The 17,125-nt window shown below is 34.1% G+C and overlaps 3 protein-coding genes and 1 pseudogene across 4 annotated transcripts; 3 read left to right on the forward strand and 1 right to left on the reverse strand.

Annotated features, from left to right (window-relative positions):
• The first annotated feature begins 292 nt into the window (after window positions 1-292).
• LOC129898418 (lanC-like protein GCL1) lies at window positions 293-5,964 on the forward strand. Its single transcript, XM_055973104.1, has 5 exons — window positions 293-484; window positions 1,147-1,337; window positions 2,841-2,952; window positions 4,353-4,823; window positions 5,394-5,964. Exons 1-5 carry the CDS (start codon window positions 326-328, stop codon window positions 5,733-5,735), a joined length of 1,275 nt encoding a protein of 424 aa, XP_055829079.1. The 5' UTR covers window positions 293-325; the 3' UTR covers window positions 5,736-5,964.
• Window positions 5,965-6,206: 242 nt separating this feature from the next.
• Window positions 6,207-8,921, reverse strand: LOC129885186 (disease resistance protein RPM1-like). The gene has a single exon (XM_055959384.1). The coding sequence runs from the start codon at window positions 8,919-8,921 to the stop codon at window positions 6,207-6,209; it is 2,715 nt and encodes a 904-aa protein (XP_055815359.1).
• Window positions 8,922-12,738: 3,817 nt separating this feature from the next.
• LOC129898450 (serine/threonine-protein kinase SAPK2-like) lies at window positions 12,739-16,828 on the forward strand. 2 transcript variants are annotated; one of them, XM_055973106.1, is made up of 9 exons: window positions 12,739-12,892; window positions 13,521-13,595; window positions 13,800-13,901; window positions 14,922-14,975; window positions 15,170-15,262; window positions 15,355-15,447; window positions 15,587-15,691; window positions 16,155-16,253; window positions 16,341-16,828. In XM_055973106.1, the coding sequence occupies exons 1-9, from the start codon at window positions 12,773-12,775 to the stop codon at window positions 16,638-16,640; spliced, it is 1,041 nt and encodes a 346-aa protein (XP_055829081.1). In that variant the 5' UTR covers window positions 12,739-12,772; the 3' UTR covers window positions 16,641-16,828. The 2 variants fall into 2 exon arrangements, with proteins under 2 accessions (XP_055829081.1, XP_055829082.1); XM_055973107.1 differs by lacking the exon at window positions 14,922-14,975.
• Window positions 14,160-14,278, forward strand: LOC129904739 (5S ribosomal RNA; annotated as a pseudogene).
• Window positions 16,829-17,125: the final 297 nt, after the last annotated feature.

Consider the following 17,125-nt stretch of genomic DNA (forward strand, 5'->3'; position numbering starts at 1 on the left):
TCCTTTATCAAGGCCAATTCTATCTTTTACTAGACTAGATATTTTCATCCACACCCATGTCATCACCTTCATTTCCGCAATTTTCATATTTTGCTTTTTAATTTTTTATTCGATGTCCGAATTTCACATTAGAGCCTCATGTGCCGTGATCTTATCCCCAAATCTCTCAAAATCCGATTACTCATTATCATCCCTCTGATTACGTGACATGTGTCCACCGCATCATCGTGTACCCCCCTTTACTCCCCTACAACTGCATATATTCCACTATATAAAGGCCTCCACATAACATAAAATAATAATCTCAGTTCCATTTTCAGAAAATATGTCTTCTTCAGTAGTGCAGTTTGCTGCTTCACAAAACAACAGTAGTGATGATGGAAATGAACGGCTAGATTCTGATCACAATCATCATCCTACGGCTCACAATGTCTCTCTCCATTCTCAAACTTTTCTTCAAGCTGCCATAACTCTCAAAGATCAGGTGAGTCATTATCAGTTATTAAGATTTGCTTAAAAATAGTAGTAGATTTGCTTAAACTAGATTCAGTTACGAATTTCGTTGCTAATATGTTGCTAAATAGAGTAATTAATAGAGTTTTTTTCCCGATAATTTGTTGCTAATTGACGGATTTATAGTTTACTGGTAACTCTGTTTATTGATCATTTGAGCTATTATATATAAAATCTACTACAAGGAAGAAACTAGATTTAGTTTACGAATTTATAGAATTTTTTGATAATTTGTTGCTGAATGAAGGATTTATAGTTTAATGGTAATTTGAGCTATTATATATAAAATCTAGTACTATAATGATCTCTTTGAGTTTGAGATCAGCTCTATTTTGCTAAATTCATGTAGCGGAGTTTTTTTCCCTCAGTTATGAAGATTGAGAAATTCGAGTTTTCGTGGAAACTGAACTAAAATCAAGGAAATCGAAAACGTTTTCATTTTTTTCGCCGGAACTCCGACGGAAATTGTCGTAGTACGGAAAAGTTCGAGAGAACTACTATATATATCCATTTTCCTGTCAACAAACGTCGGAAAACAGTTAATTTTCCGGTGCACTTTTGCGTAGTGCGTGCCTGCGCGGCGATTTTGGCAACTGAATGCTGAATTTTGTGTGAATCTGTGATGAAATTCAGGTAGTAGAGATGACATGGAAAGGAAACGGAAGGAGTACCGGTGGCGTCACAGATCCGACGATGTATACAGGTTTGCTAGGGACAGCGTTTACCTGTTTGAGGTCGTACGAGGCCACCGGTGATCGGAAAGACTTGGAGGTGTGCTTGGAGATAGTTGATGCGTGTGCCGACCTTGCACGCACCGTCACGAGGTTCTTACTTTTTCTCTTTTCATTTTTTTTAATCAGGTTAATTTTAATACGCAATTGAATGAGTAATCAATTGATATTAATTGTAGTTAAGAACTGTTCATTTGGTGCTCTGGAATAAAGTATGTCTTTTTAAACTAAGATTACATGAAGAGTTGGTGTATGGCCTGTTTATTAGAGAAAATAATGGGGAAAGTGAACAATAGTCGATACCCATTAAGTTATGCCTTAGGTTATATATTTAAAAAAACTGCACGTTTAATTACTTCGGAAGAACTTTAGTTATGCGGTGTCTAAAGTTAGTCTTGCTGAAATTCAAGCATTTTCTAGCTAAAATTTAGATAAAAATGATGGAATTTTTTGTCACTGTTTTGTCTGGATTTAGCTTTTTTGGTTTACTATGGTGAAGTCTGAATTTAGCGTTGTGTTAAGCCTAATTTAAGACATTGTATGAACTCGTTTGGATGAGCTTAAAAAAAGTAACTTTTACGTATGAAGTGCTTTTAGAACTTTGAAGTGCTGAAAGTTATTTTTATAAATAAGCACTTGGGTGTTTGGATAAAAGAATAAAAATGGTAGTTTGGGAATTTAGTTAAAATATAAGGGATATAAAAGTAATTTCTATGATCAAAGAAAATGATTTAAGCACTTAGAAAAAAAAGTTAGCAATCCTAACTTTTCATTTTGGGCTCTTCATTGCTCCACTTTGCACATCTCCTACTTCAATATTTTTGCATGTGTCTTTTGAGATATCTTAAGGATGATATTTCTTTCATCAAGGCACCTGATTTTCAAGTTCTAGAGAGTGACGGTGACAGTTCTTGCAAGACCACACTAGCATATGAGTATTATCCAAGATGTGATTCTTTTGTCTGTAATTGAAAAGAAAAAAAAAGGTGGATACCTGTACAAGATTATCAAGGAACCAGTCGTCAATATTTAATTTTTGACAAAGAAAGCAGTAGGCACTATTTCATTTCAATTAATACATGTTTGGACCAGCAAATAGAAATACAAACAGAGTAGAAGTCTACACCTTTGTGGAACTCTCCCTCCGTACCCATCAATTCACATGGTGCACTTTTACTAGGCACAAAGTTTAAGTAAGAAAGAAAAACTTTTGAAACTTGTCGTCTAAAATAAACCAAACCACAGATATATGTGTGACTGTCAATCGTCTTATTAAGGGTAAAATGAAAAAAATAAAGCTAAATTATTTTCAAATATCTAAATACATCATTCTTTAGCAACAAGCTAAAGCGGAAATTGTTCACATAAATTGGGACAAGGAAAAATGTATAATATAATGGAATGCAGAATTATATGGTACATCAATCATACATGTGCTTGATCAGTTGATCTTTGGGGGTCCACTATAGATTGGAACCGATAGTTGTGAGTTTGAAGCTATGGTTTAGTGTTCAGAATTCTTTTACTGGAAGTCTTTATTTTATGGTCATTAAATATCTAATAATGTTTCTTATCTTTGCACTTCTTTGGGACCAGGCATGTGACTTTTCTGTGTGGAAGAGGAGGGGTATACTCTCTTGGTGCTGTTGCTGCCAACTATTGTGGGGACCAACACAAACGAGACTTGTATTTAAACCATTTCCTTGAGGTACCAACACAATCCTATTATAATTTCGTCTTTTTTCTTCGATCCGTGGAAAGATAATTGAGCTTACCGAACATATTTCTTATGAGGTGGTTTTCTTAAATCATATCCATATGGTAATTCATTGATTTCATTTGAGTTGCTTCACTAGGTATGGGTAGACTGGAGAGTAAATGACATGTTACTGTAAATTTTGGGAATCTAATGTCTGGTTTCTGCTAATTTCATACCAAATTGTTTTGACACACATTAGGGCCATAATATCATTGCTAAATTTGCTGCCAAACTTTGTGAAGGGAGTGTCCGTTGTGTTGAATAATATCTTACCCATGTTGATGGTTTAGCTGAGCACCTAATAATTGCTTTCTTAGGTATTATTTTGTTTTTTCCACCTATCAAAAAAATATATATGTACTGTTCCGAAGGAGCTTGTCAAAAGATTTATTTCTCTTGGAGTTTGTCTCCACCATTTACCCACTCCAAAAATTTCTTTTGAATCACAAAGTGTCCTCTTGATTGGACAACAAATCAAGAACACATTGATTCAACAAATATCAGCAATAGATCATTTCTTGATGAACTCTTGCTTAACTGTGGGATGACAAGTTCATAAGAGAATGCATAAATTATGAATTTCAAGAACTTCTACGTTCTCTAGGATGTTGGGGCCATGTAGATGGGATATTTCAGCGTGGGACACTCGCTGAAGGTTTCCCTTGCCATAGAGGGATAAACTGAAAATGACAGTGTGAAGAGTTGTTAATCTGTTGCATGCAAACTTTAACCTAGTTGTGATGAATAGTTTGTCAAGTAAAGCTGAATGATAGGAGAGACTTCTTTATTTATGTTTATTGGATTGGTAATTTCCAACTGGAGATGGTTGGAATTTAACATTCTGTTAATAACTGGTTGTTCTCTGCAGCCATTCATTTTATTTTGAGAGGAGTTAGAAACTGAAAACTTAGAAGAGCGTGTCCTACAAATGACTTGTACCAGGTAAAGGCCAGAAGGACCAAATCGTACCTGTAAAGGATTTCACAGATTCTAAGGATGGCATATACTGGATAATACTTGCTCCTGCTACTTGCTTAGGAAAAAACATTTGACCTGATGAGGAAGAAAATATTTGCTAGATACATGCTTGTGTGGTTAGTTGTACGCTTGCAAATCAAATGCACCGGAGAATCCAACATTAGCACTTGTTTGTTCTCCCATGTGGAACCACATAATGTAAGGGTGATTGCTTCAGCACCTGATGCAACGATGAATCTCATAATGTTGTTTTCATTGCTTTAGCCTCTACATCATCTACGTCCAGATGTCCCTCCGCTACTGTAGCAAGTAGTTTAGCTCAGACTTGACTCCGAGCAACATTTAAATCTCTGTCCTGTTTGCTATTTCAGGTAGCACAAGAGAGAGCCCTTCCTGTTGGACCTGAAGATGGAGGTTTTGGAATGTCATATGACCTCCTTTATGGACGAGCTGGCTTCTTGTGGGCAGCATTGTTTATCAGGAAGTACTTGGGAGTGGAGACAGTAGCAGATGATTATCTTATGCCTGTGGTTGAAGCAATATTAGCAGGAGGGAGAGCAGGGGCATCTGATAATCCCGCCTGCCCTCTGATGTATAGATGGCACGGGACAAGGTATTGGGGCGCAGCTCATGGCCTTGCTGGTGTTCTGCACGTGTTACTTCATTTTCCGCTCTCTCAAGAAGATACTGAAGATGTTAAGGAAACTTTAAGGTACATGATGAGCAACAGGTTTCCCCGCAGTGGTAATTATCCTGTAAGTGAAGGGAATCCAAGAGACAAGCTGGTCCAATGGTCCCATGGTGCCACAGGCATTACCATTACTATGTGCAAAGTATCTGAGGTTAGTACCTGCTAGAGTGAGGCAATAAGCTTTCTGGTTATACCCAGGACTTATAATCAGTGACATAGTGAAAGTAAAATGGAAATTCACTATAACAATGTTGAGCATGTTCTTGTGTTCAAATTGGGATTTTCCAGATTTCTCCAAACCAACACTTGGATTTCTATTAAGGTTCTTAAATTGAATAGGTAGAGAAGCGTCCCATTTCTTGGGCCGCTTCAATCCAGAGACGGAGCTAGATGGATGCCAAGGGCGTTTAATTAAATTTCCTTGTCAGAAAATTATGCTGTGGACAATTTTTTTTATTACGTATAAATTGTTGAATTCCCTATACAAAATGGCAGAGTAAGTTGTAAATATGATTAAAGATTGCTTTAGGTCACAGTTTGAATTTTAAGCGTGGTATTCTTGCATTTTCTGAATCCTCTTGCTAGAATTTCTGATTCTACTACTATGACCTCACTGAAGGCCGGGAAAAGGAGAACAAAAAAGAGTATCATATTGTTACAATTTGGTGAACAAAGAAGTGAGGATGAACAATGACCTAAATATTTTTCTCTTCTGCTGCAGGTACTGTCAGATGATAGGGAGTTTCGTGATGCTGCAATAGAAGGTGGAGAGGTAGTGTGGAAAAGTGGGTTGGTCGAGAAAGTGGGACTTGCAGATGGTGCATCTGGAAATGCTTACGCCTTCCTCTCCCTGTATCGGCTAACTGGCGAGAGTATATACGAAGAAAGAGCAAAAGCTTTTGCAAGCTGCTTGTATCAAAATGCAAGAACGATCATGAACGAAAGGCATCATAATGAAGTAGATCATTCCTACTCCCTTTTCCAAGGATTAGGTGGCATTGCTTGTTTCTTGTTCGACTTACTTGCACCAAATAATTCCAGGTTCCCAGGCTATGAACTTTGAACTGAGAGTTTAAAGGGTTTGGCTTTCATAAGGGAAAAAAAGGCAAAGTAGTAGTTTCAAAAGGGCAACTTTATATAAGGTCAATCAGAAGGGTGGAAAGTGGAGTATTCTCTTGCTTCCTGGTGTAAGCAAAATACTAGTAAGCAATGCAAACACGAATCTTGTATATATTTGATGGTTATGTACCACTTTTTTAAGATATGATATTTCTTCTTTATGACTGCTCCCATGCATCCCGCTTCATCTTTTGAATCCTTCTGAATAGCAAGAGTAATATTACTTCTGAACTTTTCAATTCTTAAAGAGAAAGGTGGTGAACTCAGATTATTACATGATGGTAAATACGTATGTTAACTACTAATAATCTTAGAAAATTTGAATCTGAATTATCAGAGAAAATATGGTTCTTGATCAATGGGACTTTGTTTCTCTTTTGTTGCATTTCCTATTCCTATCTGCCTTCCAGCTTTTCTAGTAGTCTTCTACATGAACTCTGGGAACATGAGCAATTTTCCAGTAATCCCCATTTTGACTGCTCTTAAGCTGCACTGTTACTAACAACTTTTCTGAAATCTCTTCAAGTGAAAGATACTGAAGCTTGCTCAAATGCTCAATCCCAAAGGGCAACTCTTCCATTAATCTGCAGTTGCGCAGTTGAAGCTCTTCAAGACGAGGCATTGCACCCTCTTCCACTTTCATTTGTCTCAGTTTTGTAGAGTTCCAAATGCATAGTTCCTTCAGTTTCTTGAATCCACCTGCCCTGAATCTCAATTCTTTGCCTTCGTAGGCCCGGTCTAGCACGAGGTTCATAAGGTTGGGCAAATCTTGAAGAGTGTCTAGTGCATTGTCCATTAACTTGCTCCATTTTAGATGAACAGTGGTTAAGGCTCGAAGAGTGGCTATCCATTGTGGAAACCTCTCTAGACGGCCTTCAAAGGTTAATGTTCGAAGGGATGAGTGTGCAGAAGAAAGGGGATAGTGCAAATCAATAATGTCACTCACCCCATAAGATGAGATAGTTAGTTGCTGAAGATTTATCAACTTGTCAAGGGAAGAACAAAGATCCCTCCCATGTTTTCTTCTTAGCTTCGCGATGACTAACATTCTTAGTCTTGTTAACTTTCCTAATTCGATCACTGTGCTTGTAGTGGCATTGATAAGATTCACCACTTCTAAGGACACAAGGGTCCCTATCTTCTTAGGAGCTTTGAAACCATGAAAAAAACCAGCACCACGTCGATAAATGAAGATATGGCAAAGGTATTGGAGGTTTAGTATCTCAACAGGTAAGTTTTCTACCAATGTGTCCCTTAGGTCCAAGAACTCAAGGCTCTCTAGCTTCCCTATTGATCCTGGCAGATGTTTTATCTTAGTACTTCTCAAGTTTAGAAACTTGAGATGAAACAATTCAAAGACTCCTTCTGGGATTTTCGTTAACGGGGATCCTGTTAAGTCTAACACCTTGAGTAGCTTAAAACTGTCTGATAACAGCTTCAGCAAGAATGAATTAGAGACAGAAGCCGATGACCCGAGCGTTATTAGAGAGTGAAGATGCTTAAACTGATCAGTGTCTTGTATATCACTAGCCAACTGATCATGTATTACAAGATGTCTGATTTTGTGAGGCCTTCTTGTAATTTCTTCACCATTAGCTATAGTTGCAGTGACCCTTTCTGGTGATTTAGAAAGAATGATTTCATACCACGAGTTATGGATGGTGAAGGAGTCTAATCTTCCATCAGAGTACCTTTCAGCAACTTGGATCAAGCTTCTGTTTGCAAGTTCATTGAGATAATTATCAGCAATTTGTGCAATTGCTTTTTCTTGTCTTTCAAGGACAATTCCTTGTGCTGCCAACAATCGAATCAGTCTCATCTTATCGATGACATAATATTTTGGAATTATGCTCAGATAAGTGAAACAAGACTTGAGATAGAAAGGCAAATCTTGATAACATAGATTGAGTAGCCTTTTCATGTTCTCGTCTTCGCTATAACTACCTCGTAACTTGTCAACAAGGCTGTCATAAAACATCTCCCACGCCTGTGTTCTGTTCCCTTTAGTAGCCAGTGCACCAGCAATCACCAAAATGGCCATTGGCAAACCATTGCATTTTCCTATGATATCTTTGGAGACTTGCACCAAAGATGGAGGACAGAGCAGGCTGCCTGAGAATGCCTTTCTGCAGAAAAGAATCCAAGATTCTTCTTCAGACAAAGGCTTCATTTTATAGAAATGACTATGATCACCAGGTTCTAAACAGATGGTATGTATATCAGCAAAGCACGACGTGATGATGACCCTGCTGCCACAGTTTCCAATAGGAAACGCGCCTTTGAGAGCCCTCCATGTGCCAACACCAGGGACATCATCAAGGACAACAAAGTACCTTGATGACTCAAGGACTTGTTGAATGAACGCTGCCAACATGTTAGCATCCATGGCGTCAATTGCTCGATGAGATTGGTCATTTTCTGGAGTAATTATGCTTCTTAATAGCTCCTTAACAGTAGAAAACCTTGAAACCTCAATCCACATTATAGAATTGAAATGCTTCTTCACTGAAGCATCATCATAGACTTTCTTGACCAGGGTGGTTTTCCCTATACCTCTAGTTCCAATTACACAATACAATTTCCATTCTGGATCATCAGAAACTAACCAATCAAGAAGCACTGATTTATGATTTTCAATGCCTACTAGATCTGCATCATCATCAAGAGGTACTTCTTCATAGCTGTTATTACACCATGTATCACTTGTTATAACACCATATTTCTGTAGAAATGTTTTATGTCCTTCAGAAATGATGATGATTCGGGCTTTGATACCTTCCAACAACATTGAAAGGTTATCATTTTGAGCTTCAAACAACTTCTCAGACATTGAAGAATGATGAGGTTTCTTCCATGACCATGATCCCTTTTCTTGAAAATTGCTGCATGTGACAACATGTTTTTCAAGAATGTCTTGGACATCATGTGTAAGATCTTGTACTTGCTTGATCCATAATTGTAACTCAACGTCGTCTTCTTTTGCATCGGCTACTCGTGAAAAAGCCTTCATTTTTTCAAATGCTTCCCTGATATACACTATTTCTTCTTGAAAATTTTGAAGAAACTTTTGTTCAGCATGGAGCAAAGCTGAAAGTTTATGTACCAGAAAGGTAACAGCACTCTCTGCCATATCTTTTGCACTAAAGTATATACTACTACTAATTTCTCTAGCAAATTTATGCTAGATGATGGTTTGATTAATGGACTTTGGTGATCAATTTATGTAGATCAAACTTTGAACGTGTGTTTTGATTATTGCAATTTGCAAGCTTAAGAAATATTTTACTACAATTTACTACTAATATACTATTATTGGTTGAAGTATTTTTCTCCTTTTTGTATTCATTATGCTATAATATTAAGCTGACTTTGATTAACGTGGCCAGCAATTTGACAATTGATTCGATTGACTACAGACTGTATAAAAATATGGTTAGTCAACTTGAATATTTGCACTCAGAATTTATTTTCTATGCTTACATTCAATAGAAAATTATTTCAATCGAAAAGAGATTCTCATATTCCTACAATTTAAGTAGATGTGAAATATAGAAATTTTCTTAATTTTTCGAAAGGTCAAGCCGTAGATTTTGTTCTTGAGAAAAGTAGAAGGAGTTGGGAGGATGGAGTTTCCTTTGCCCTAAGAAGCAAGTTGACTGCTTTCAAAAGTTTTTCGTATGAAGTTTATTAATTCTTTTAATTGACATTTTATACTATTTATGACAAGTATACATATTTTTGTTACTTGGAGGAGAAGAAGGGAGTTTTGTCGCAAATTTATATTTGCGCAAATTTCATGCATGTTTCCTGAGAAAAAAAAGTCAAAATTATTTTCGTAAAGTATGTTCTCAAAGACCCCCCAACCCCACCCCACCCCTTCATTCTGAGATAATATCTCTTTGCTTGCTTATTAAATATAAAATATAAACCAAAATTTTCAAGAAAAAAATATCTTTAGAGAAAAATATTTTCCTTCCTCCCGAACACACCTTCGTATTATCTCAAAATAGACATACATGCGTATGGCAAACGTCAAAATGTTTCAATAAATACATTAATAGTGTATTGTCTTTGTCCTTTTGACATTTGGTTCCTATAATTTGATAGAACTTTATTGTCAATTTAGAGCCTGTTTGGATGGGTTGGTCAAAATCAACTTAAAGCCTCTTTTTAGCTTTTGGACGTGTTTGCCTAATGCTAACTTTAAGCCATAAAGTTCTTAAATCAGTCAAAAATGAAAAGTTAGGATTCCTAATTTTTTTTTTCTAAGTGCTTAAAGTCATTTTCTTTGACCATGGAAATTACTTTTATATCCCTTATATTTTAACTAAATTTTCAAACTACCCTTTTTATTTTTTTAACCCTAAAATTCACATCATTTTCTTCATTTAAGCACTTTTATCCAAACACTCATCTTCTTATTTATAAAAATAATTTTCAGCACTTCAAAGTTCTAAAAGCATTTCATACATAAAAATTATTTTTTTTAAGTCCATCCAAACAGGGTCTTAATGATTTCATTATCAGGTTATTATGCCAGTTGTTTATGATAATTAATGCATTTTTGGCTTTGACTTTTCTTGTTAGTTACTACTGGCTAATACTCATTTGAATAGATTATATTATTTTTTGTTTTTTTATAATGCAAAGCATCAAGATTTGAAGAATAATAATGTACGGGGCGAATTATAATGGAGGAAGATAAAAGGCAATGTAAAACTGAGCAAGATGAGAAAAAATAATAATAATGTGATTATATCAAATTAATAATTATATAAAATAATGTTTTCTATTGTTATACATGTATGTAAAGTTAACTCTCGAGAGAAGAAAATGATTTTTAGCATATGATAAGAAGCGAAAAAACATCATTTTAAGAACATTAAAATATAATCTAGCAAAAACTGCATGCATTATATATCTACTGCTATCGATGGAAAGACAGAAGCATGAGGTGATATGGTCAAGGGATGAAGGTGTTGGATAGATGAGAGAATATAATGAATCTGAAATATTATTTATGAATTTTTTTTTCTTTTTACTTCTATTAAAATTTTATTTTATTTTTAATTAACTTGCAAGTTTTAGGGGAAAAAAAATTTAATATATTTTAACCAATCAAATATAGAAATATCTCAAATAAATTTGAATAGGAGGGAATAAATTATATGGATATGGTTACACTTATCTTACCAACTTTTCTGCACTTTATATGGCTGACAACTTACTTACTCATCATTTGTCTAAACTTTTAGAAAGGATTTTGGGGTAAGGTGGGGGTGTGGGTGGGTTTCAATGTTAGCAATTATGAGTGTTTGTTATTCAAGTTCAATTAATTTTAATTTGTATGACATAAAATTTATTTTTAAAAAAAATTACGTATCAATAAAAAGAGTTATGAAGTTTTTTGGTTCTCGATCACTGCTTAGATTCAAGCTTTTTATTTAAGGATAGTGAAATTTCATTTCTGGAAAAACTTAATGACGAAGGTCAAGGTGTTTGTGGTCCAAATTTGGGTCCCTTATGGAAGGGGGAAAATTAAATTGATTAAGTTTAAGTCAATTGTTAAATACTCCATATAAACTAAGTAAAAACCTAACCAATATTAATATGAGCTTAGAAAGGTTATGTTGGGTTAGAATTTCAAGATTTTTGTTCACAATATTGCAAAGTTGTCACAATATTTATACCACTAATTATGTAGCTCCTAATTTATATAATGGTATTTGATTTGAGATAAAAAAAAATGAAAAAGTTATTGAAATTCATATCAAAAACAAGTTATAATATTTATGTGGTTATAATCGTCTCATTAAATAAAGTAAAAGCTTAAAAATAAATTACTTCTTTGTTAAAAAAAGTATGGTATGACAGAGCGGTTATCTTTATCATGTTTTCTTTGTCTATTTTTTTTATTTGGACATTCTTTATAAATAAAGAAATTTCAATTATTTCATCACGACCGTATACTACTGTCATTTTCTTTATGTTGTTTTCTCTTTTTGTGTTTCAGGCACTTAAATATGCCACGTTTGGTAAGTTCAACGTATCTTAGTTATACCCAAATGTCAAACCGTTGGAACAGTGCCACGTGTCTACCATTTTTCAGTTCCTGTCAAGTAAGACTCATGTAGTCATGTTCTTTGAGGAGTCAATACTTGAACAGTTTGCTTTTAGTTACGGAGTTGCGTAGGATTAATTATATAAAATAAATAAAATATTTCATTTGTTCATATTTAATAAAGATAGAAAATGGTTAATCGACAAATAACATGTATATCCATATTATCGCACACTACATTCACCTTTTTCTTCTGCTAAACCATTTGCTATTAAAGTTACAAGAAAAAAATGAGGAATCTCATTTGTCCCGCCCCATCACATCACATTTTTTTCATAGGTAGAGCTAAAGACATAAGGGGTTCATCGTGATGAATGGAATGTCTCACGTACCTAAACAAATGAAATTTTGAGATTCTTATAAGGTCCGGAGAATAATTCTTTCTTTGAGCTAAGAGCTAATTTATCGGATATGAGTTAAGCATAAATCTTAATTTAACATGGTATCAGAATCTAGGAAATCGAACTATGAATGAAATGTCCCACATTGGAGTCATGAACCGGCTCTTTATAAGGCTTGAACAATCATAAATCTAAACCTTCTTTCGCCAAAAAATAACAATGTTAATTCTTTATATTTTGAATTCCTTTACTAAAAATCTTCTCCCACCATGGATCTTTTGTCATCTTTTTTTATGTTAGTTTTCTCTTTTTGGTTTCAGGCACTTAAATATACTAAAAATTCAATCCATTGGAACAGTGACACGTGTATACCATTCTTTAGTGTCTGTTCCTGTCAAGTAGGACTTGATCAACAGTTCACTAAGTTATTACTATAAATAATGCCTTTCATGTTTTCTTTTTTTTGTTTTTGATTTCAAATACTCAATACATTATTGGAGATTAAAAAAAAAAAATAGAATGGAAAGGTATGAAATTCTGAAAGATATTGGCTCTGGTAATTTTGGTGTAGCTAAGTTAGTCAAAGATAAGTTGACAAATGAGCTTTATGCTGTTAAGTATATTGAGAGAGGCAAAAAGGTTTGCTTTGCTTCATCTATTTCTCTCATTCAATTCTTTTTTTCTTTTTTTCGGAGTACGGTATCCACTTAGGAAGTCGATGATTAGGGTAGAAGGTTACTAGGTAGCTGAATTTTGTTGCTCGTTGTGTGGGAAAGGCAAGGGACTAGTGTCCTCCTCTTCTCCTTCTAGTAGTATTATTTTAGTTATCGCATAGTTTCTTATCCTATAATATAATGTGTATTAATATCTGTTGTTTTGTATTTTTATATTTTATTGTCTTATTTTCTTACAATCTCGTGTTGAATAATTTTACTTTGAGTCAAAGGTCTATCGAGGTAGGGGTAAGGTATGTATTCATCCTACCCTCCTCATAATATCTAACACGAGATTACACTGGATATGCTGTTGTTGTTGGAATTCGGTATCCATTTTTGGATTCCTAACTAAGCCTGATTCGTGGTGTGTAAGGCTGGTTAAAAGGGGAAAACGCTCCCTACCACAGGATTTTTTTCATCCCCAAGACTCGAAACTTTTGAGTAATTCTTAATTCATGTGGTTGTTATGGAGTATGTATTGTTGTTCTTGTTAATTGACAAGATTCATTTTTGCTATCTTTTCTTGCTTTATTTTGGTGTTGTATGTGCAGATTGATGAGCATGTTCAAAGAGAAATCATGAATCATAGGTCCTTGAGGCATCCCAATATCATTAGATTCAAGGAGGTAATTAATACATCATTAATCTAAAGAGTAGTGATGCTTGTTAAAACTGTGCGAACGTCTCATCTAAAAGCTTAAATTGAAAAAGAGAATGCACCGCACATTTATTTGCTTAAATATGTTTTCAACAAGTTCTCTCATGTGCGAGCCTGATAAAAATTTGATGGACCAAAGTTTTAAAGCATATTGTTGTTCATTATTGTGCAGATATTTCTTACCCCAACTCATCTAGCCATAGTGATGGAATACGCTGCTGGTGGTGAGCTTTTTGAGAGAATATGCAATGCTGGTAGATTCAGTGAAGATGAGGTAACACACAAACACACATACAAAAACAAAAAGATTCTTGTCAATTTTTTTAGATGTAATTGTAGTAAGCAACTATGTCGCTCGGATTCTCCAAAAATGCACTATTTTTGGAGGGTCCATTACGCACCCTATAGCATTTATGAAGAGTCTGAGCAAAAAGATGTCACCAATCAAATTAATTCCTCTTCTTCTTGGAAGTTTGAGATACACACGTCTATTTTTTTAAAAAATTGATCCACTTTTTAGAAATTTGTACATGGATGCGATCTTATCAGCACTAACACATCAGATCTCATCAGAAATTTAAAGTTTAGCGTGTTTGGGCGAGAGTAGTACTAGGATGGGTGACCTCCTAGGAAGTCCTCATATTACATCCCTCCTTTTGTCGAAACTCAGCTTAATTTCATCTATTTAATTATATTTTTGAGAATTTTCGCATATAGCCACTCAAAAATACCTTAATTATGCATCATAACTATAGTTTGCTAATTACAATTCGTAGCTATAGTTATAGCAATATTTGTATAATTCGCGCAACATTTATATACGTTTGTATAATTCGCTATATAATTTGAAGTTTTTGTATAGTGTTTATATATTTCACTATACAATTCATGCACAACGTTTGCATAATTCGTTATACAATTTATAGTGTTTATATATTTCGCTATACAATTTAATTCGCACACAGGTTTGTATAAATCGCGCGAATTATACAAAACTCAAATTGTATTCGCGCACAACGTTTGTATAATCTCACACAACATTTGTATAATCACGTGAATTATACAAAACTCAAAGTGTAATTACAGCTAAATGTTTGCCTGAGCCATAATTAATTCAAACTATAACTATATTAGTTAATTAACCAGTATATATTTACTTATCCGCGTAATTTTCCCAATATTTTTTTGCTCAAAAGGCCCAATTTGCTCTATCAAATAATTCAACTTTAGTGTCATTGTATTCTGAACTCTTTGTTAATGTTATATGTCCTGTTTTTTGGTTATATTTTTTCAGGCAAGATTTTTCTTTCAACAACTTATATCAGGAGTCAGTTACTGTCACTCAATGGTACAATTGAGACCTATATAAACTACCTTAGTTCATTTGAATTGGTTTATTCTTTAATATGCAAAGTATCTCTTATATATGATTCTTGGAGTGCGGCCCTTTCCTGGACCCTGCTAATGCGGGATGATGCCCAATTCTTATACGATGCTCTTGTTCTATGATATTGTGATGTGCAAATATTTTCTTGAATGCAGCAAATTTGTCATAGAGATCTCAAGCTCGAAAATACGCTCTTAAATGGTAGCTCAAAACCGCGTCTTAAAATATGTGATTTTGGCTACTCCAAGGCAATGATCTTGAACTCTGTTCTATGTTGAAATTGGATTATTTTTTTCATCCAAATAGCTTCTAATTGTTGTATATATAATTCATTATTTAGTCCTCAGTCTTGCATTCTCAACCAAAATCTACTGTTGGAACTCCGGCCTATATTGCCCCAGAAGTCTTATCAAGAAAAGAATATGATGGGAAGGTACAATTATAACGATTTGAGTAATAGTTTGATCGTATATTGTCAGTATGTATAACTTAAATATTGCATCAATTAATGCATTTATAATTTGTTTGACTTGAACTTAATGGTTTAAATGGCATTATCTTGGATGTAAAAGCTAGCAGATGTTTGGTCTTGTGGGGTTACATTATATGTGATGTTGGTTGGTGCTTATCCTTTTGAAGATCCTGAAGATCCAAGAAATTTCAGGAAAACTTTGACTGTAAGTTAATTTTACATATGGTCATTGAACGTTACTCATTATAACAATGTGGTCATTTAAGTAGAAGTTCGTGAAATTAAGAGCCCGTTTGGATTTAAAGCCCCTTTTTAGCTTTTGGACGTGTTTGGCTAATGCTGACTTTAAGCTATAAAGTTCTTAAAGTCAGTCAAAAATGAAAAGTTAGGATTCCTAACTTTTTTTTTCCAAAGTGCTTAAAGTCATTTTCTTTGACCATGAAAATTACTTTTATATCTCTTATATTTTAACAAAATTCTCAAACTACCTTTTTTTATTCTTTTAACCCTAAAATTGACATCATAAACACTTTTGTCCAAACTCTCAACTGCTTATTTATAAAAATAACTTTCAGCACTTCATACATAAAAGTTACTTTTTTTAAGTCAATCCAAACGGGCTCTAACCTTCTATAGTCAACTTCTTGTTTAATTTTGGTTTATTGCAGAGGATATTAAGCGTTCAGTATTCAATCCCTTATTACGTTCGAGTATCGAAGGAGTGTAAGCTTCTTTTATCTCAAATATTTGTAGCTGACCCTGGGAAGGTTTGTAGTTGTATTTTCACTTCAAATTTGTACTCTTTTTTTTTTTTTAATAATCAACTAATTGTTGTATATTTTTTATATTTGTAGAGAATAACTATTGAAGAGATTAAAAAGCATCCTTGGTTTCTAAAAGATTTGCCTATTGAATATATGGAAGGAGAGGAAGCAAGTTTACAAATGAAAGAAGAAAATGAACCAACTCAAAGTATTGATGAAGTTTTAGCTATAATTCAAGAAGCAAAGATACCAGGAGAAGGGCCCAAAGGTTGTGATTTATTAGTCAAGGGAAGTAGTAGCATTGATCTTGATGATGATGATGATTCAGATATTGATGATGATACTGATGATGAGATAGAGACAAGTGGGGATTTTGTTTGTGAATTATGAGTGTTACATTAGTACGATAGATTTAATGTGGTCAGATTTTTTATCGCGTATAATATAAGTCTGATATTAGTTATGAGATAAGGACAAGTGGAGGGTTTTTATCTTTGCATTATGAGTGTTATATTTGTAGATTTAATGTGGTTCAATTCTTTTTTGAATTTTACTGCATGACGAAAGCTTAGTGTATGCATCAAATGGTCTCATATATGATGAGTGTTACTTTAAATTGTGTCATCAAAGTCAAAGTCAAAATTATGTTGAGGATCATTCCTTAAGCCATGAAGTGAGTTTTCTTATGTTGTTGCTTAACAATGATTTAGTGATATTAAATATGTATTTTCACTTTAATTCGAAGTTATTTATAAGATTAAATTTCTTAATTTGGTGAAAATATCCGTTATCGCTAAATATTTATGAATTTTACTTTATGATTTTTTGCCTTTTACTTTAATCTCATACTATGTTTAAGAAATTCTCTAATTTTG

Source organism: Solanum dulcamara, chromosome 1 (genome assembly GCF_947179165.1).
Source record: "Solanum dulcamara chromosome 1, daSolDulc1.2, whole genome shotgun sequence".
Taxonomy (NCBI): Eukaryota; Viridiplantae; Streptophyta; class Magnoliopsida; order Solanales; family Solanaceae; genus Solanum; species Solanum dulcamara.

Bases quoted from the DNA above. Each gene is read 5' to 3' on its own strand.
- LOC129898418 (XM_055973104.1), top strand. From the start codon at position 326: ATGTCTTCTTCAGTAGTGCAGTTTGCTGCTTCACAAAACAACAGTAGT. The intron at 2,953-4,352 runs GTACCAACACAA...TTGCTATTTCAG, and splicing joins ATTTAAACCATTTCCTTGAG to GTAGCACAAGAGAGAGCCCT. The intron at 4,824-5,393 runs GTTAGTACCTGC...CTTCTGCTGCAG, and splicing joins CTATGTGCAAAGTATCTGAG to GTACTGTCAGATGATAGGGA.
- LOC129898450 (XM_055973106.1), top strand. From the start codon at position 12,773: ATGGAAAGGTATGAAATTCTGAAAGATATTGGCTCTGGTAATTTTGGT. The intron at 15,263-15,354 runs GCAATGATCTTG...TTCATTATTTAG, and splicing joins GTGATTTTGGCTACTCCAAG to TCCTCAGTCTTGCATTCTCA. The intron at 16,254-16,340 runs GTTTGTAGTTGT...TTATATTTGTAG, and splicing joins TTGTAGCTGACCCTGGGAAG to AGAATAACTATTGAAGAGAT.
- LOC129885186 (XM_055959384.1), bottom strand. From the start codon at position 8,921: ATGGCAGAGAGTGCTGTTACCTTTCTGGTACATAAACTTTCAGCTTTG.